General features: G+C 35.9%; 1 protein-coding gene across 4 annotated transcripts in view; it reads right to left on the bottom strand.

The window, feature by feature from the left end:
* exoc2 (exocyst complex component 2) overlaps positions 1–22,527 on the bottom strand; it is a 301,075-nt gene that overhangs the window by 134,651 nt on the left and 143,897 nt on the right. For all 4 annotated transcript variants that reach the window (XM_039753430.1, XM_039753429.1, XM_039753428.1 and 1 more), the window contains 5 exons: positions 17,148–17,209; positions 15,756–15,836; positions 7,378–7,437; positions 5,413–5,474; positions 1,742–1,808 (listed from right to left, as the gene is read on the bottom strand). In XM_039753430.1, coding sequence (XP_039609364.1) covers positions 1,742–1,808; positions 5,413–5,474; positions 7,378–7,437; positions 15,756–15,836; positions 17,148–17,209 — 332 coding nt within the window. The remainder of the gene's footprint in view (positions 1–1,741; positions 1,809–5,412; positions 5,475–7,377; positions 7,438–15,755; positions 15,837–17,147; positions 17,210–22,527) is intronic.

Below are 22,527 nucleotides of genomic sequence, written 5' to 3'. Positions count from 1 at the left end.
ACAGTGAATTAGTAACAATATACTGTAGAAACGGAGCATCACACACCACGACATGACGTACTGTTCTATCCTGTTACTTCAAAATGATTACACTGAACCTTTAAAAGGAACTTTTCAGAACTCTATTTAGTTCTGGTATATCAACATCTGCTCCATCTCAAAACAAAGAGATTGTGAGGCAGTCTGTTAGGTGGACATTTGGGGTATATCTCAAGCTGGGGATATAAAAAGTTTGTATTAAATAAAGTAAATGACAATTCTGAAAAAGAAATGGTAAACAATGCTGCCTTATGTCTAAGTAGTTATCATGAAACTGAAACGATAAGCTAAGTATTCAGGCAGAAACATTTCAAGTAATTCATCCTTCTAATTGAAAACAACACTGATATAGCTTCCTTTTGTGGCTCCTTGATAGCTCATCACAGACTTTGCATTTTGGTACTGGTCTTAAAATTCTGATAGAAATGTTGTGTTGTTTCTAGCCACTGAGTATTCAAAAAAGGTCTAGTGCAAAGGTCAAGTGTTGTATGAGAGGTAAAAAGGAAGAGAAATAATGATGTGGTCTCTACAGTAAAACCACCTCTCAAAGTTAACAAGAAATAAAAAAAAAAAAGGAAGTCAAGAGTAGCTGGACAAGAAATGTATGAATGGTAACAATCATTTGTGTCCCTGGCAATCCAAATAATGCTAAAAGGATGGCTTGCTGACCTTGTAGCCAGTGTTTTCAGTCTTTAATAATATTGGCATAAACATAATATACTGTAGCTGATGACTTATTATTGGAATATAAATTAATGGGATGTTAAAGCATTAACAATATGTGTGAGTCTACTAGTTAAGTAATGGCAGGAGATATAGTTCACACTTTGCAGCAAAGTTTAAAAAGTTATTGATGAAGGTGCAATGGATTTTTTTATCTTGAATAACTTCAAAGAGATACATAAGTTTACGAAGACCGAAAAAGCCAAAAGGCATAGACTTATGTATAAAATACCAAAGCACAAATGCTTACATTTTAAGGGCCTCGGTTACTGTATCCTTGTTTCTTATTATACCTAAAAGATAAGATTACTGACTACAGATATAAATTTGCACAACTGGATGTGTTAAACTTTAACTTTAACTTTCAAAAAATATTAATTTTGACCATGGCATTTCTATTCTGCATTAACAAATCAGGAAGAGACAGCTGCCTTATTGTTCCAGAAGAGAACTGAAATTTAGTTTAAGTATTTCAATATATGTTTGATTGTGATGCCTATCTATATACACCCATCCAGATGGAACACAATGTAGAAAGTGTGTAAGTTTACACTGATTAGCAACATAATTAATTGAAAACAACATTCTTTACTTAGATTTGCCAGAAATCATATAACAATAATCAATTGACTGTAATACAGCATATAGCAAGCACTTTCGTATCAAGAGTGGCCTAATTATATATGAAAATAAGTGGCACAATACTATCTTACCTAGAATCATTACTAAGAATACAAATATTTTATTTATTATTTGAATTAAGACTTAAGAACTTATATTCTGCAAAATAATTCAAGATAAATATTTGCAATACAACCAAAACTTTGTGAATACTTTTTTTCTGAATAAATGTATATCACTGTACTGAATCCATAATTCTTTTAAATCAATAATGTACAAAAACAACAGAAACTATAAAAACTGCTTTTAAGTAAAAAAAAAAAAAAATAAACCAATACAATTATACTGTCATACTTACAAGAGTGGGACCAATATCTTCATGAATACCATAAGAAAGGTCAGGAGAAGTGAGGTCAACTGAAACCCTGGAGATGAAAATATAAATTCATTATGCAATTGCTTAAAGGTGATGATAATAATATGCAGCATATAAATTATCTGAAATGTTTGCCATACAGTATGTAAGAAAATTAAAGTGTCCAAAGTTCATAAAGCAAATATGTATCCTCTGTACTTAACCTAATTCTAGAGTAGCAGAGTGGAGAAGCACACCTTACAGAACCAGGCTCAAGACAAGAAACAGCAATTTAAACTTGCACAAAATTCTTTAGAAAATGGGAAAAAAACCATAGTGCAGGCAATGAATTAAACACATTAATCTAGTGTTTTCTGGAAGGAACACTAACCACAATCTTACCAAAATGCCATTCACAAAATATCATTTTTCAAAAGGAAAAGCAGAATGAAGAAATCTTTTTGAACAATAATATTGTGAGAGTAAAAGGTTATTATATTCATGTTTTATTAATGAAAATTCCTGGTGAGTTACATTTAAAAGCTTAACAATTCTGTTAGCCACTGTGTAAGGAAGAAACCTAGTTTCTTAAAAATCTGTGTTTACATTGGCAGGTAATCTTCTGGAGTTTTCCTTTGTCAAAATGCCCCAATGTCATTAAGCAGTGTGAAGAAGAGAGAGAGAGAGAAAAAAAGTTAAAACATCATCATTGGCCAAATCTGAAACTAAACATACAAATTTCTTGTGTTTTATAAAAATGTTCATTCAAATTAATGTTTTATTTACAGGTTTCTATTACTGGGATGCATGCAGCACAATCTTCTCTGCTTGGCTGTGTGATTAAGCGTTTCAAAGGACCTGGCACATGCACTTCTTGCTTTACACCCAGTGCTGCTGGAATAATAATAATGCAGGTATTTAATTTTCAGTAAGTATTGCTTTAGGTTACTTGTTATTTCAAAAAGTAATCGGACTATATAATATGTGTTTTACTATACTGCTCTCGAGATTGATTTGCTAAGTTTAGCACTGTAAGATTCAGCTCAAAAACACACATTTAGTGATTTCTGAAATACTGAGTTAGAAGAAGGAATAATACAATCACTTGAACATTTGCCATTATTTTGTGGATGCTTCTACCTGTGGCTGTTGAAAGCGTGGTCAAAGAAGGAATAATACAATCACCTGAACATTTGCTGTTATTTTGTGGAAGCTTCTACCTGTGGCCCCGAAAGCGTGGTCAAATCTAATATATGTGCAAGCTGACCGAGTGCAATGGACATGCGCAGCCTACAAAATCCTAAACAGCAACCCAGTTCAAGTTTACATGGTCACATAATTTAGGGTATTCATGGACAAATCAACCTCTGCTAACCAGGTTTCCCAGACTAAATTAACCTGATTTCTCTAACTGGAAAAAGGGTATACATGGCATTTTAGAAATCAGATTTCTGTGAATAACTGGGTTATTAAAGTGCACGTAAACACACTGACTCATCAACCAAAATACTATTTTCCATTTAGTTAAAAAGCTGAAATTTGTCAGGATGGTACACCTCTATATCATATACTAAAATAAATGCGCTCTGATCTCCAAGGGTAACATACACCTCTGTGGGTAGTCCCCAACATCCTCACTATCATATACTAAAGCATGCTACAATTTCCATGGGGGGCCACTAGACTAAAATGTCATGCACTGAGAGGGGGAACAAAACATTAACAAGACAGAGTACATCATGTATGCTTTTCTTATACCTTTGTTTTTTTCTGCTTGCATCTATCTATAAATGTATCTATATCTATAGATATCTATATATTCTTTATCTATAGATAGATAAAAAATGGCAAGGAATGTCCATCTGTCACACAAAAACTCATGAGCCACTCAGTCTTGAAGCTTGATCTTTGTCTCAATCCAGAGCTTAGGTTGTGACACCTGCAACACAACCCATCAATTAGTCATTTGGTATACCTTGGCTATGAAATTTGGCTTTGAGTCCTTCTCATGGTAAGCAGGTGTGGAGGCACACCTTCGCTAACCGGAAATCAATGACTGTACAGACATAGACACAGCAAGTGGTGATGCAAGCTGCACTGAGAGTGAAGCACATTGGATGAGCCAACTGATTGTTTGCAGCACAACAACCTCTGTGCAATCACGCGGTGCTGACAGTAAAGCACATTGCAGTGGTCGACCAATAACCAAACGTTTTACACTGTGATGACAGAACAAAGCACACATACCAAGGTCAACCACACAATATAAGTATCATAAATGCAAGTCATTCACACATCATGCAAAAATCGAAGAACTGGAGGTGCGTGCTTCCTTCACAACTTTGTTCCCAGAAAAGACTGGCTGCCCAAGCACCAGGATTATAAATAAATAAATAAAAGAAAAAACAGCATCTTTGTTAAAAAAAAAAAAGAGTTGTGACAACATTAGCTTCCAGTGAAGGACACTGCAGCAACCTCAATGGAGTGGCTTGGGGTGATGTGCTTTGTGAGAGGCGCTTTGAGAACTATAGGTCTGTGTGTTTATACTGTAGTTCACATTAAATGACACATTTTTGGAATTTTTTTTTGAAGAAACTCAAAATTTTGACTTGATCGGGTGTTGTGATGTTTATCTTACTTGCATATAAAAAAGATACAGGCTTGCATCGCAAGTAGCATGATGTACTAATTAAATACTTAACAGGAATTTCTTCTACAAATCAGATAATTTGCCATTATGGTTATTTTGAGCAGAATGATGTCAATCCCATGACCATCCAGGGTGTTTTGACGTTTTTCACGCCAATCCAGCTGCATTCTCCACTTCATTTGTCTAGGACCTACAGTAACCGTCATCTATTTTCTCAGAAGATAATTGTTATTTTCATACTTCTAATTATTCAGCTTCAGTTTTATATTTTTCCAGAAGTACTTAAACACATTACTATCAATCAAAATGTTCACTTTAACATTTTATGCAATGCACATCAAATTTTTGTAATTATAATACACATTCACATTTATTTTTATTCTGCACCTATATAAAATTGAAACCTCTTGCCTATTTGCCTTTATTGCATCTTTTTTACCTGAACCTAGTTATTTTGCCATTTTTCAACCACACCCTACTACGGCATTGCCACCATTATTGTCCTGCCAGGAAAAAAAATGCATAGAACTTCCATCAGTTCCATTACATTTTTATGCATGTTCATCTGGTTTCATATAAACAGATCCATTCTTTTTCTTTAACTTCCTTTAATTTCAACAATACTCTGAGATGCAATCCTTGCAGATTTCTATATATCTACTCTTTCTACCTCTTTGTTTATTTCCCATGTCACCAAAGTGGGTCTCTTACAGGAATGTGACTGTCACAACATAGGCTTGTGCTACATGCCTATGTTTCTCAATTTCTGGTGTCTGAAAGCAGGTTGCGGTCATCCATTGGGTATGTTTCACTTTATCCAGATAATTCTTTATACTCATTTTGGGTAACTAGAATAGAGTCCGAATGCCTCTTTTAAGGCCTACATATTTTTGTTTACCTTTAAAACAAAAAGTCGATGACGACTTTGATTTAAACCCAAAGCTCAAGGTTAAAAAAATAAATGATCAGTAAAAAATAAATGTATTGTATTAAGACAATTTTAGTGTCTTTAAAAAATACGTACCGTGATGTGTCAATGTCACCATCAGGTCTACTGCTTAACTGTTCCATGCAATTTACAAACACCTGTGTAAGAAACCAAAAGCAAGAAGATTTTTTTTTTATAATTATGAAATGTAAAAATTATAACATTAAAAGAAACATGGGTTATCTAAGCACTCAAATAAGAAATATATAATACAAGCTTGCAAAGACAACATTTTTGAATGCAGCTTAAACAACTAAATATACTATACACTTAAGGCCACGTCACACTCAACGACTTTTCCAACAATATCAAGTTGGAGGTATTCAGGGGTGCAGTCCCGTGAATGTCTGTCGTGTAATGGAACATGTCCCACAACTCACTCCACAACTAGTCCACAACTAACTCTGACTAAATCAAACCTGTTTAATTTGATCTTTATTCATAAGGGCAGATTTGTGTGTATGTGAGCTCAAAACCAAAGGATGCTAATCCAGAAGTACAATGCATTTAATGCAGTGATGACGAATAAGGAACACAAGGGGTTGAGATCTCATCACTATATGAGAAACCTATCTGTCTGGTGTCTCCTGTTTAACAAACCACAACAGAACAGAACAAGGAAAAATGGGTAAACACTGCAGCTGTTTACAATTTGTACAGCATGTTCTCTATGTGGCAGCTCGTTATTGGCTGCCAAAAATGGGGTGAATAAGACTGTGCTCGAAGGTCAGCAAGCAGTTGGTAAATGTGATATGCTGAACAATTTCCATTTGTGTAAACTGATATGGACCAGTCAGCAAGTCTGAAATACCAAACGAAAAAAAGCTGCATAATGTGACATTAGCTTTATAATAACTATTTCAGTGCCATGGCAAATGTCAGGGATGAATCATGGCTATTTCAGCATATTGGCATCCTTTTAGCAACATCTAAATGATATCTGACACACACTATTTTACAGCTGAGGCAAAAAAATTTGGATATAAATCATCACCTTCGAATCTCACAATACAAAAATCCTCTTTTGTAGTTTGTTATGCTCTCTGAAAATAAGGTTGAAACGTGACGCAAGCTGGGGAGTTTAGTTCACCTGGTCTCTTGTATATTAGTAGTGGTTGAGGCAATTAGGAGATTGATCACACTTTGGTGCAGGTGCATGAGCTGTAGTTCTGAGGACAATGCACTGGATGGAGGTATCAGAACAGAAACTATATTCCTGTACACATTTTTCATAAATTCTTAATCAACATCATATCTATTGTAATGTGCTTTGGGTAGCAACCAAAAGATTAAAGTTCTAGGTTTAAGTGGATAAAATTGGGCTCCTGTTTGATCAGCTTACAATGATATCATCTATCTGAGAGTATCTAAGGGAAAAATATTGCCCATCTTGATCAAGAGAGGTTGATGCCTCCTGTTTCTTTCAATGAAAGGTGTACTAGGCACAGACTACTACTAGAAAAAGAGCTAAGACATGCTAGAGAGGAGAATATTTCTTAGTTGGCCTCTTGAGTGGCATGGATTTACTAGAAAATGATGAAGGCTGTTGTTGGGATCTGAGATGCTGGATCTGATCAACTCATTCTGTTACCACCATAAACGTTATCACAAAAAATGAGTATAAATGTTGTGAGATACCTTTAATTAAAATTGTAAAAACTTAAAAATTACGCTTTGGCAAGTGTATGTCATCGAATTTTGCAATAAAACACCAAGAAAATGGACTATCAACCTTTATAATTTTAAATTTTACTTAAAAAAAGGGTAAAGTTAATTTATAACTTGAAATTAGCCAGGTGTAACTGAGTTTATAAGTGTGTGTGCCCTGTGATACACTGACATCTTTTCTACTGCTAGTTCCTGTTTTTTGCCTGTTGCTGCAAGACCCAAGCTCGGTGCCATTCAATACTTGTTAAAGCAGATTCAGAAAATGATGGCATACATATATATTCATCTTTGTATTTATAATAGGTTTAAAGATAGCCACTAAAGTCACTGTACCTTCATAATTCCGATACAAAGCTCAGACACTTGATCTTGGGCTCTCTCTTGTTGAAAAATCTAAAGGAAATAATTAAATGTAAAGGCATTTTAGAGGAATGTCAACATATTTTGTTGCTTGCAAGCTTATCATAATAAGAGAAAAACAGGAATAATCAAAATAATGAATGCTTAATCAGTAGCAAATAACTGACAAAAATATTTTAACTTATAAAATGCACACATTGTAACAGTCTGTATCAATGCACACCCATTTCTGTATTCTTGCAAATCTTTCTCCAAAAGTCCTCAGTTTCAATAAATATTTAAAGTTAAAAGGCACAGAAACTTATTTTGTTTAATGTTATTAAATACAATGCTATGTATTAACTGTGAAAATATCATCTACAGTTTCCCTGTACATGAGCTGAAAACATTCCATAGCTGATGTGCAAGGCAAGGCAGTGATTGCAACTTTTTACATTATATATTCAAATCAATTTCAGAAAGCAAAATAAATAAATATTAGAATTTGTTTTATTTGATAGAAATAGAAAAAAGACATTTGAAACCTTTTGAAAATCATACTCAAACCAAGTACACAGCATAACACAGCAACACTTCCAGTTCAATCCATTTAAATTTATTATCATTAAAATCACATCATGTAGAATTTTTCCATACTGAGTACACTTTTTATTTAATTTACCTGAAATAACACATTTTTACCAGTGCTATGGGCACATCACTGCAGCTATAAATCTTTAAAAATAGCAGCTGACACACAATAAAAAATGACAACATAAAAATTAAATAAGACCATATTTTTTCCATAGATGATGTATATGTTTAAATATCAGTAAGGATTAGTTCATGCAGTACTTCCATGTAAATTACAGTTTAGTGATATTGCAGAAAATTACTCAGTGGAGGATAATGTTGTTGGACTTAAGTGCAGTATTTGACACCATTGACCATTCTATTTTTATGCACAGGCTAGATAGTTATGTTGGGCTTACAGGCACCGTACTCGCTTGGTTTAGGTCTTATTTATCAAATCAATTCCAATATGTACAGAAATGTGCTGACAGTACCCTATCATTATACACAGAAGATCAATATGGTGTCCAACAGGGCTCAGTACTGGGACCTTTACTGTTTTCACTTTACATGCTTCCACTGGGATCTCTCATTAGGAAACATGTTACTTTTCACTCGTATGCAGATGACACCCAGTTATACCTTTCATTTAGATCAAATGAAGTTTCTCTGATGTTGTCTTTAATTAGTTGTGTGAGTGAGTTAAACGAGTGCATGGATGACAACTACTTGTCTTTAAAAATTGATAAAACAGAGATGTTTTTATTTGTTGTCGAGGGAAAGACACTGATCACAACAATATTTTGTCATCATTTAACTCAGTTGGAATCACCATTAATTTCATTAAATCAGCCCGCAATCTCGGAGTTCTCTTCGACTCTAGCATGTCATTTAAAGCGCATACTACAAAGTTGTCCAAATCAAGTTTCTTCCATCTTAAAAATGTTAGGAAATTAAGGCGCTTTCAAAATAAACAGGATTCTGAGAAATTAATTAATGCATTTATTTCTAGTAGGATTGACTACTGCAATGCGGTGTTCACTGGATGTTCAAACTATTCTTTATTCAGCCTCCAGTTAATCCAAAATACGGCTGCAAGAATTATTACAAGAACAAGAAAATACGAAGACATACCGTAGATACTCGCGTATAAGTCGAAAAATTTATGCCTTAAAATTCATTAAAAAAAAAACAGGGTCGACTTATCCGCAAGGCAACACAATTTTCCATTGAATTTGGGTAATGGCACAGTGCTTTTATTTAAAACAGTCAATCAAAATCAGTGATTCAAAAGAACTCTTTATTAAATAAATAATCCATAAAGCAAATATGGAGGTTTAAAAATCAATAAAATAGAAAAGCAATCCTTTAAAAACCCGGCCTAGCAACCAGGCTACCACACAGCTGCCAGCGAGTGTTCATTCGCTGCCGAAAGATATAGAAGAAAAGGTCAGTTCCTTTCATAAATTTATTATCAAGTAAAGACAAAGGCATGACTTTGATCTCAGTAACATTGGTAACATGGATAAAACGCCAATGACATTTGATATGCCGGGGAATCGAACTGTAGCCGGTATTGGTGAGAAGACCGTACATATTAAGACAATGGGCCATGAAAAAACCCAACTTTTATCCTTGACTTATATGCGTGTCATAACAAATTTCGTAATTTTCAGCTTAAAAATACACTCAACTTATCTGCGAGATCGACTAATATGCGAGTACCTACGGTAACTCCAGTTCTTAAATCCTTACACTGGCTCCCAGTTAAGTTTAGGGCAGATTTCAAAATCCTCTTTTTAACATATAAAGCATTAAATGGCCAAGGTCCGGCTTACTTGTCTGAACTTATCATGACTTACAAACCAGAGCACACATTAAGATCTCAAGATGCCGGTCTGCTTATGATTCCAAGGATTAATAAAATAACAGTGGGAGGTCGAGCTTTTAGTTACAGGGCCCCTAAACTGTGGAATGGTCTGCCTGCTGCTATAAGAGATGCCCCTTTGGTCTCAGCTTTTAAATCCTGGCTGAAGACTCACTACATCAGTTTAGCATATCCTGACTAGAGCTGCTGATTAACTGTACAGAGTGCATCTCTGTTGTCAGTCATTAGCACTAAAACATAAGAAACATGATAGTTATAATTGGATACTAACCCTCACTTATTCTGTTTCTCTTCTCTATACACAAATATGGCACCTGGTGCCATGGCCCACCTGCCAAGTTGTTTTGCCTGCCTAAGGTAAAGTCATCCCTGATGGAGGATCGCAGGAATCGTGGGAAAGAGGGGTCATTTCATCAGATTGGCTGGTCCAGCGCTGTTTCAGCCGTAGAATGGCCAAATGGGGGAGGCAGCTTGATGGATGAGGTCTCCAAGAATCTAAACATATCCAAATCATATTATGGGATATCATCTACTGTTAAATTCTGCTACGTGCTTTTAAAATTTTTATTTTATACTGTATTGAGGATTTGTTCTGTTCTGTGTATTGTATTGACCCCCTTCTTTTGACACCCACTGCACGCCCAACCTACCTGGAAAGGGGGTCTCTCTTTGAACTGCCTTTCCCAAGGTTTCTTTCCCTACAAGGTTTTTTTTTGGGAGTTTTTCCTTGACTTCTTAAAGAGTCAAGGCTGGGGGGCTGTCAAGAGGCAGGGTCTGTTAAAGTCCATTGCGGCACTTCTTGTGTGATTTTGGGCTATACAAAAATAAATTGTATTGTATTGTATAATATACTAGAATGCAAGCAATTGTACTGTATGATAATATATAATCACATACATTAGCTTACAGTATATATTTCTCATGTACACAAATAAATATTGAGTAAAATGAACATGAAATTGAATCAAGTGAACAACTTAAATAATATTTAACTTATAACAAAACACACTTGGTCAAATGAAGTAAACAAGCTGTATACTGTAGATAGATAGATTGGTACAGGGTTGGCTTGATGCCTCTGTCCATGTCGACTTTTCCATATGTATTGTGGCCAAAGGTGGCCACTTTTCACATTTATTGGGAATGCGCTTTCACAGACCCACATCCATAACAGCCCAAATAAGCGAGCATGTAGCATTCTTTCTCCCCAATTTCCAGCCTGTACCTGCAAGTATAAATACTATTCCTTGCTGTCAGCATGGTCTGATGTAAGCTCTGTTTATTATACACACAATGCCAAATTTACAGAAAAACTGTAAGGATTCCAAACTAAAAGAGAATCTGCATCAGCAATGGAAACATTTTGACCTAATATCACTTTCATCAACTACATACTTAAATGCATGTTACATATATCCCTCTGTATTAAAATATCTGACACAATTTGCCACAAGAGAATGTGCTTCTTAGAATACATCTCATTTTCAAAAACTGCACCCTTTACCCATTACAGAGCCGTTAAAACAGTAACCCAAAAATCAAATAAATGTCAAAAATGCAACTTCGAGGACTAAAACTTTAACCTAATAATGGCAAGAAAATATTTAATTCACCATTGTTGGTATAATTCAAAACCAAGCCACCACAGAAAATACTTATCACGGATTAACTCCTTAAAATTAAATAATACAAACACATATCTAAAAACGTTCAAAAAGACATTTAGGATTTGATTCACCTTGTCAAAGATGCAGCCAGGCACTAGTCTCTTTTGCAAGCATGCTTTCATTTTTGTCCACAACTCAGACGTTCTAGATGAGTATTTTTTTCCCCTGCAGTTTCCTCAAACCACCGTCCACATACTGCCACCTGCAGTCTTACTTAATGTTTAGACTAATGTACTTGCATTTAATGAATTAGTGACATAATTTATGTCAAATAATAAAAAATGACTCCACTGGCATCCACCCAGCTATTCAAAAAATATGAAAATGATTCTTCAAGAAATCTCTGTTCTTCTATTTTTTTAACTTCTTATGAGAGGGGCAAATAAAAGTAATATCTAAAAACATACAGCAATTGATAATGTGATAAAATTGTAACACATAATTGTATTGTACTGCCTCTGAAATTTCAATATAAAGATTATAATCATAAATGTTTGTCTTGACTAAGTTAATTGTGACACTATGTTTAATGAAGAAATGTTTCTTATTTGGAATATTTTTGATAATGCAGATAATCAAAAAAATTACCTATCCTGAAGTACCTTAAGCAGGGAAAATAAGTATTGAACGCATCAATGTTTTTCCACCGTAAATATATTTCCAATGGGGCTAGTGACATGAAATTTACACCAGATGTCGGTAACAACTCAATTAATCCACAAATACAAAGAAATCAAAACAAATAAGTCCATAAATTCTATGTAATAAAGTGGAATCACAGAGGGGAAAAAATATTGAACACCATGAAGAAAAGGAGGTGCAAAAAGGCACGGAAAGCCAAGAACCCAGCTGAAATCTGTCAGTATTTAGAAAGCAATCATGCCCCCCTATCAATGCAATATTAATATCATGTGGTTTAGTCCTAATTGATGGCCTATAAAAAGATTTCTCATTACCAAGGTGTCTCACATGAAGGATCTCATGATGGGTAAAAGCAAAGGAGACTCTCATGACCTTTGCAACCTTATTGTTGCAAAACACACTGATGGAACTGGTTTCAGACGTATTTCTAAACTTCTGAATGTTCCACAGTGAGCACTGTTGGGGCCATAATCTGGATGTGGAAAGAACATCGTTTCACCATAAACCGGCCATGACCAGGTGCTCCTTGCAAGATTTCTGACAGAGGAGTCAAAAGAATAATCAGAATTGTCCAAGGGCCAAAGACCACTCACAAAGAGCTTCAGAAAGACCTGGAATTAGCAGGTACAGTTACTTCAAAGAAAACAATTAAGTACTGCACTCAACCACCATAGCCCCTATGCACGCTCACTGAATAAGACAACACTACTTAAGAAAAAGCATGTTGAAGCTTGTTTAAAGTTTGCTGCACAACATTTGGACAAGCCAATGAAATATTGGGAGAACATAGTCTGGTCAGATGAGACTGAATTAAATTCTTTGGATGTCATTGCACACACCATGTTTGGAGAAGAAATGGCACTGCATATCACTCCAAAATCACCATACCAACAGTTTGGAGGTAGGAACACCATGGTGTGGTTTTCTTTTTCAGTATATGGTACTAGCAGACTTCATTTAATTTAAGGAAGGATGAATGGAGAAATGTACCGGGATATTCTTGATAAGAATCTGGTGCCATCTACCAGGATGCTAAAGATGAAACGAGAATGGACATTTTAGCAAGACAATGATCCCAATCAGACATCCAATGAAACTCTTAATTGGTTTCAGAGCAATGGCCCAGTCCATCACCGATTTGAATCCAATTGAAAATATATGGAAAGAACTGAAGATCAGAGTTCATAGAAGATGTCCCCGGAACCTTTAGGATTTGAAGACAGTTTGTGTGAAAGAATGGGCCAAAATAACACCTGAGCAATACTTGTGACTAGTTTCTCCACATCTTGAAGCTGTCATTACCAAAAAAGGCTTTTCTACTAAATATTAAATGAATTTCAGTAAGTATGTTTAATACTTATTTCCTGTATCATTCCACTTTATTACACAACTTAAATGATGGACTTATTGGTTTTGATTTCTTTGTATGTGTGGATTACTAGGGTTGTTACCAACATCTGGTGATAATTTCATGCCACTAGCCCCATTAAAAATATACTTAATGAGAAAAACATTGACATGTTCAATACTTATTTTTCCCGCTGTGCTCTTAATGGCAAGAATAGATGGAGTCTAACGTAACAGCAAAGCAATGTAATGGAATGTGCTAATCTGCTTACTGCTGCAAAATGACTATGAAATACTTAAATTCTGGGTGTTCTCAGTGTTCCTCTTGAACAAGACTTCTATGATGTTGCAGCATAACTACAGTCAGGCAGATTTTCCAGAACCAAAGATGTATACTGTATATCTACAGTAACATGTATCTAAGGAACAATGAAAATGAGAGATGCCTGAAAGCTATATATCTTAGTGTTAATTACCATTTGTGTTTAAGACATTATTCACATGTGTAAGCATTATAATCAACCCTTACGTTTAACAGCTTAATTCAGAAGGTTAGTGGAATTGTGGTCTTACTAACCAAGATGTTGGTGCCTTCAAATTAGGGTATATGTAGCTGGTGGGATGTTGGTACACTGCACTATTTCTTTTAACTAACATCCAACTTACACAAAATAAATACTTCAGTTACTTCTGTGAGATAATAGACAAATATGTAAATGAAGCAGCTACACATCATGTGTATATATAGTCTGTTTTTTTTTTTGCTTTCTTGCCCTAAATAAATAAAAAAAAGTAATTACTAAAATAATGACAGTTAGTTTAGGACAGAGTGGCAATATCCATTTGGCTACGTCACAAGTTTTGACTTTAAAAGCTTTTACCAGACACTCTTACTGCCAGATAAAATGCCTCTTTTACAATGGTGGGGTTCTTCTTTGGAATGCGGACTTTGCGCCTTAACTGATGATTAATCATAGACCAAGTAACATTTAGACACAACTCTTAGAAGCACAAGTTGTACACTCGAGTTCAAACAAAGGACCATAACTCAAGAATGAGTCACATTAATGGACAGAACTTTACACCAATAGTCAAAACAATCAGATTATATGCATCCAACAAACCAATGGGAAGCCCTCCATTCTTTCCTTTAAAAATCCTTGTAAGACCCTAACTTGTTGCTTCTCCATCAGGCTCACTGCTTGACCTGATCATACTTCTGGTGTATAGAAGAGATCCCAGTGTTTATAGGGTGTGGCAGCAAAGAAGTTGGAGCAATACCATCTACTCCAAAAGGGTAACTGGGGCTGAACTTAAAAGGTTTAATAAGATACATCCAAGATTTAAAATTCAAATTAGAGAAAACAAATGTAGTCAGTTATCACAAGTGTTCGAACTACTGATTGCTCCGGTACAGGCACTGTTGCAGTTCTGCGAGATAAACCTTATGTTTGACATGAACCCTTTTTAAAAAAAAAAAAACATGAGGTCTGGTCTGGTGAACACGAGGGCTACCTCTTCATTCAATCCATTTGTTTGGCAGATTATATTACGATAGACCCTTGCATCATGATAGTAGAGGGAAGCTGCTCCATCCTGTTGGAAATAAAACTGGTCCTCACCCCCAAAATGCTAAATGCTAAATTAGCCCTAGCCTGTGTCTGCAAGCTTGCCCGCTCTATGGTGGACTGGCATGCTGTCTAGGTATTCATTCTGCTTACACCTGATGCTTACTGGCATAGGTTCTAGCTTCCATACGATGCAGCCCTGGATAACAGGGTTAGAAGGATAAACTGATGCCTATAGAATCAGTTTAGTTCTTGCCACTTGATTGTATACTACATGCATGAACTCTCTCATTGAAGCAAACACAAGCATTATCAATCCACTGGTAGCAGGGAGTATCTTTGTGAAAGAAATAAGCTTCTGTATATTGAAAGAATTATAGCAATTTTAAGTGTGATTTTTTTTCAGTTATTACTGTCCAGTTCTCTATAGCACAGAAAAAGAAATTTGGAAATAGCATTCAGTATTGCCATAACAGCACTTGGTGATGACTTTGAGATGAAACTTACCCTTGAAGATGCAAAATCTCACAGTAATTGTTAAATATTCTATCAAATATCTGCCATTTCATTTATAAGCTCAGTCTCAAAAGTATTATTACATGTGCAAAATCCAGTGAATTTCTTAAATTGTATGTGTCACTAACATACACCTTGACAGCTGACATAAAAGCAGACTTGATTACTTACATTAACTTCTCCTGTCTTGCACTCCAAAGGCTCCTTAAGTGATTGTAGTGTTTGAAATACACACTGCTCAAATTTTGAAGGCTAAAACAAAACAAAAAAAAATTGTTAAAAAATAGGTTGACAGTTATACATTCCTAATGTATTGCAGTATTTTGGCTCAAAGCAGAAAATAACTTGAAATGAAACCTTTTTTATTCACATAGTTGATTAACTGGAAATGAAAGAATTAAGCCTACATACTGTATTAGAACTAGTTACTTAAGGAACCTGTTCAAATATGGACTACACACTAGGATTTACTTCAGTTTTCCTTTTAGGCAGTGAGTTGTGGCAGTCCCCTGGGTTTCAATACATGCAAGATAGTCATCAGTCAGGATTTTGATGATTCTGAGGCATTTCCCACTAAAAATGTTTTTACCTTACCCCACTGTTGATGACAAGGCCTTGGTCAAATTACACCAGAGTGTGGTTCATGTTTTAAGAGCCAGATATGGAGTCAAACACAAGTACTTATTTGCTAGAATTTTGAAATCATTAATTTTATTCGATTATTTCACTTGCCATAATCAAAACCCCACAGGATCAAGATTTACTAAAGGTCCAAGTCCTTCCGGGATCAATAAAAAAACAGGGTTTTTTTTAAAGGGTTTTCATTAACTTCAGGATGGACATAGAAAATGTTTGCTTTTCTTTTATGTCTGACTCCCCTAGTTTTGACAAACTAGCTATTTACCAGTTCATGCAAAATAAAACAGAAGATTAGTTTGGAGCAATCCATCTTTAAAACCTTACATTCAGTTGGGAAAGGTTCAGTGAATAAACACTAGGGACATGATATCCTTTCATTTTAGGACCAGTTAAAGACTTGAATTTAACTAAGAAGTTGAGGCAAGACAACAGGATTGGTGTTATCATTGGTATATGACCTAATTTGAACTACTTCCTGTTAAAGCAACATAGCTGATGTAAAGGTTACTGTTAAAATACAACAATGTCCAAAAGAACATCTCCTGCAAGAGTTGTGTGCAGTTAATTTTCTAAAATGATGTTTCATTTCTTTACTTTAGGATTATAAAAATTGATCACTGTTAAAAGATAGATAGATAGATAGATAGATAGATAGATAGATAGATAGATAGATAGATAGATAGATAGATAGATAGATACTTTATTAATCCCAAGGGGAAATTCACAAAAGGTACATTCATGTCAAAAAAAAAATATATATATAAATATAAATTAAATAATATAATATTTTTAGTAATATGCTTGTATTTGGCCACCATAAAATGAAATAAAAAGCTGTAAAAATGCCTAGATTAAAAATAAACAAAACTTCTGGGACAGTTTCGTCTTTATAAAACCAATCTGTAACTGTGATGCAGTACATACCATTGAAGTGATGCCCTCATTATCAACAATCCAATCTTCTTTCTCAGCCAGGGATTTAACATCTAGGTTTCAAAAAAAAGATGCATCAGCATTCAAGGGTATTGGCTTATAATTAAAAAAAATATATACTGCTCTACTATTGATACCTACATACTATCAATCCATTCCACAATTTTGCTAAATACTGTTAATTCATGTGCTGTGTCCCAAGGCTTACAGCCCACCCCCTTAGTATCAGGCATTATGAAGGAGAACCAACGCTATATGACGTACCGGACTATTGCAATTAGCACTATTCACTCATTCATACAATTTGATTCATATCAGGATAATTCAAAGCTGCTGATCAACATATGAGAAAATATTGGGAAGACAGCTGTAGACTACAAGAACACTGTGGCTTTTCAAGATGAGATAGGCATTTACTGATGAAGTGACAGTGTGCGAGATGTACTAGTTAACTGCATTAAATCTGATGGTGAAAAGAGGAAGTAAAACAATAGCTAATAAAAAAATTTCAAAGAAAGCATACTTGTGTTTCATATCCGTTGTCACCATCCAAGACTAATGGCAATACAATTAATTGAGATCCCAAAATAAGTCAGTATGCAAGAGTGATTTTATAAGTTGTGAAATTTGCATTATTAGCATAAAATATAAAGACCAAAATAGTGTTGTCTTTATCAGCAAAGTTAACATAACAATATCCACAACTAGAAACAATTATGCAAGAAGTAAATTTCAGTGACTACAATAAAAGTGTTGGCGTCAGGTTAAATATAAATATAAATTGGTCTAGTATGAATGAGGGTTAGAACACTGTATAGTAAATGTGCTCCGCAATGTCCAATACCACCTTATAGTAGGGCAAACGTTAGGTCCCTATGACCTTGAACTGAAAAGTGAGTTGGCAAAAATGATGATTGGGTTTTACCATACTATATATGATTTAAATGAGCAACTACTTTAGGTTCATTCAATGCTAGACCCACTATTATACAGAGACATAATCAGAGTGTTAGTTAAAATATGCAAATATTCTAATTTAAAGCACAGATAATATTAAATGGTAGCTTTATTTTTAATATTATGTCCTTAATAATGGGGCTTTGGTTGATTTTTTTATGTTTAAATTCTGCAGTAGGTGCAAGTTCTTGCAAAGCTGGTGCTAAAATTACATGTATTGAGCCATAAAAGTTTTCTTCCCTGACACAAAAAGAAATGTTACTCGTGCTCAGATATACAGTCATATGAAAAAGTTTGGAACCCCTCTTAATTCTTTGGATTTTTGTTATCATTGGCTGAGCTTCCAAAGTAGCAACTTCCTTTTAATATATGACATACCTTATGGAAACAGTAGTATTTCAGCAGTGACATTAAGTTGATTGGATTAACAGAAAATATGCAGCATAAAATTAGATAGGTGCATAAATTTGGGCACCCCAACAGAGATATTACATCAATACTTAGTTGAGCCTCCTTTTGCAAATTCTAAATGCCTCCTATAGCCTTTGACGAGTGTCTGGATTCTGGATGGAGGTATTTTTGACCATTCTTCCATACAAAATCTCTCCAGTTCAGTTAAATTTGATGGTTGCCGAGCATGGACAGCCTGCTTCTCATCATCCCATAGATTTTCGATGATATTTGAGTCGGGACTGTGACAGCCTTTCCAGAACATTGTACTTCTCCCTCTGCATGAATACCTTTGTAGATTGTGAACTGTGTTTTGGGTCATTGCTCTCATTCTGCCACAGCACACATTTTGAAAACTGCTGTTTTTCTGTTCTTTCTAAGAGCGCCGTCAAAATGTTTTGGTGACCTGAGAGATCAACCTTACCAAGGCCATCACCTCTCTTTAATTTCAGATATTGTGTAATGGACACAGGGGAGCTGGTCATGTGGTGGCTTGTTTTGTGTCTCATTATTGTTTTGCTGCTAATTAAAGAAAAAGGAACAACTATCGGGCCTGAGTCAAGTTAATTAAAAGAAGTAATCAGGAGCAAAAACTGGTCACTAATTAAGAAGATGGCAAGAATGAAAACCTGCAGCCACTCCGGCACTCTAGGTCTGGAGTTCGCCACCCCTGCTCTAAGCCAAGATGCTATCACTTATATACCCAACATTAAACTTACAGTGCAGAGGATAAGCAGAATTACTAAGGGTTTTATCTAACTTTGAAAGGACAAGGTTGGCATATACAGATGGTGTTCCACAGATGTCTGATCAACCCCCATGACTTCTCAAAACTTTAATTACCCATTATAATTTTTCCAAAAATGTAAATCAGATAAAAGGAAGCAGAATTTTACATAACATATGCATAAAATGTATGTAAAAGATAGGGGGTCCTCTTGATCTGTCTAAAATAATGCCAAGAATGCCAACTACAAATAATCAAAAATGAAACAGAAATTTTAAAAAATCCATACTTTCTTTTGACTAGTTTTCAATTACTGTGTAAAAAAAAAAAAAATATGAATTGAGCTCAGAAAATATACTTTCATATTGTTTCGATGTACTAGCAGTAGTAGTAGCTTTTTATTGTCCTTTTTAACCAAAAACAGTTTAGTACAGTACACAAAGAAACGAAACAACATTCCTCAGGGACCACAGTGCTACACAGAACTGCAGAAAAATGCTACACATTTTACCATAAAGGGCATGTGTACAAACAGGTGCAAACATTGTAGGTAAGTGCAAAGACAGACAGTGGTACAAACGAAGACAGTGCAGTACTGACCACCACACATTTATATCTACAGGTACAAAATATACCTCTAAACCTAGGACTCTCATCATGCATTTTGAAAAATTACAATTTAAATTATATATAATGTTACATCTCAGGCAAAAACATGAGATTATATTTGAAAATAAACACATTCATATTTTCCATAATTTTTCACCCTCAACAGCTGCTAAACGTGCCGCATTTTACAACATTAAACAGCACTAACGGAAAGCTGAGATCAGATACAGCCTATTGCATCCTGCCAAACTGAAAGTGGACATTCAAGGCAAGCTCTACATTTTACTTCTACAGAGAAAGCAGAAAAAGAGCTAAAAAATTATCCCGACACTTTAGTAAAATACAATCGTGGGTTGCATTCTGTCTTGGAATGGCAAAGAAGATCTTCCCGGCTGTTAGATCTGCTTGCAATGATACTGGTACCATAATTATACATTCTATTTACTTCTCAGCCATTTTTTGTTAATGTTTTAATTACAAATATATTTGTATATGTATGCTTTTTTTTTTTTTTAAATTAAGGAGGCTGTTTAAGGGCCAGTTTATACTTCACGCTCAGAATGCGTACGCGCCCGCACCATGGCTGCCACACGTTCCCAGCATTCATTTCACGCGTCCTCTGACCAGGTCCTCAGAAATTAACGCGACGTGTGCACGAGTTGCAATACCAGCAAAAAGTCGGGGGGCGCAGTGTGCAAAAAGTCAGAACGGGATGTCAGAGTCTCTGTTTACTATCTACATGTGAGAGAAAGCCTCTATGCAGATCCTACGGGGATCAATGTGCGTGCTTCACTGTTTGATGAATGGTTCGATGTGGTGAAGCAAAATGTCAACATACAGACGCATTCGTGGTGCTTTTATATTCAAGCGTTGCATATTCCTGATCGTAATGGCACGATACATTTTAAAAGTCTCACATACCATCTTTTGTGCCTTTTTTTTTTTTTTGCAACTTCACAACAGCAACATAATGTATAGCGCTGTATTTGAGCCACTGCGAAAATAATAAAGGACACAGTGAAAACGTGTATTTTGTGATTAAAGTGGAAATTTCGGCTTTAATCTTGAAATGTCCACTTTATCCTCGTAGTTTACTTTAGATCACCACACAGAACAAATTAAACGTATGATATTCCAACTCTCTGCACATTTACAACCTTTAGATTTATACTTGATATTACTTTCATGATGAATGCATTAAAGTGTGTATGTTACATTTTACATATAATTTCAATTAAATAATAAATACTGTTAATAATTACACACATGGGGGGAATAATTACACACATGGGGGTGACATGGTGGCGGAGCAGTAGCACTGCTGTCTCTCAGGGAGTTATGTTGCTGGTATTTCCTGCTTGTATTCCACACTGTGCTCTGGTTTCCTTCCAAAGATATGCAGATTTGGGGATTTGGTGCCGCTAAAATGACGCTAGTGTATGAGTGTGCTTGTATTCGCCTTGCGATGAGCTGAGGCCTCGTCCAGGGATTGTTTCTCACTCGTGCCCAATGCTTGCTGGAATGGACACATCCCTGGATTGATGGATTTAATCAAAAAACATCTTTTGTCAGAGATACTGCTGTAAGGTGTCATCGGAATTTAATAGGTGTTCTAGGCAATTCACAACACAGAGAAGCCGAACATGTTCTCACCGTGATAATATCTCGCACTGCCACCTGGTGGATTCTTCCAGATTTACGTAGAGTACGCGCGCAAGTATAAACACTACAACGCTTGTACAGTGTGTCACAGATGTACGATGACACTGCCCGGCCAGGACGCCTGGACAGTCCCCAACTAGGACAATACTTCTCCTCGGCCACGAGAGGGCAGCCGCCCGGGTCTATTTGGGGGCCATAAAGATGGATCTGGGATGCCCGTGAGAGGACGTGGCCCCCGCCAGGGGGCCCAGACAGTTGGAGAATCCTGGATGGCAGCACTTCCGCCACACCAGGAAGTGCTGCCGGAAATAATTCCAAGAAGGCCCGGAGTGCTTCCAGGTGCTTTCCGGACACTTCCGCCACACCAGGAAGTGACGTCAAGGGGAGCACCTGGGGCTCATCTGGGTCATGATAAATGGGGCTGCCTCCTTCCAGACATTGAGCCAGAGTTGGGAGGAAGGAGACGAAGCTTGTGAGGAGGAGGAGGAAGGAGGTCGAGAGAGAGAAAAAGAGAAGAAGAAAAGAAAGAGAGTCGCTGAGAGAAGGCATTGTGGTTGCTGTGGGAAAATTAAATAAACAAGTGTGTTATGGACATCCTGGTGTCGGTCTGTCTGTGTTTGGGGGTACGGTTTCCACAAGTGGAACCTCGGTTTGCGAGCATAATTCGTTCCGGAAACGTGCTTGCAATCCAAAGCACTCGTATATCAAAGCGAATTTCCCCATAAGAAATAATGGAAACTCAGATGATTCGTTCCACAACCCAAAATTATTCATAAAAAAATGATTAATACAAAATATAAAGTAAAAATACATAAAACAAATTAATCTGCACTTTACCTTTAAAAAGAATCATGGTTGGTGTGAGTGAGTTTCTAAACTCATGTGGGATTCCACCCAACCAGACGACACGCGGAAGAGTGTCCCAAAGCAATCGCAGTCTCCCAGCGCTGTAGCAGTTCGCCGTAT

Source organism: Polypterus senegalus, chromosome 5 (genome assembly GCF_016835505.1).
Source record: "Polypterus senegalus isolate Bchr_013 chromosome 5, ASM1683550v1, whole genome shotgun sequence".
Lineage (NCBI taxonomy): Eukaryota > Metazoa > Chordata > Cladistia > Polypteriformes > Polypteridae > Polypterus > Polypterus senegalus.
This window is presented reverse-complemented; position numbering and strand designations above follow the sequence as displayed.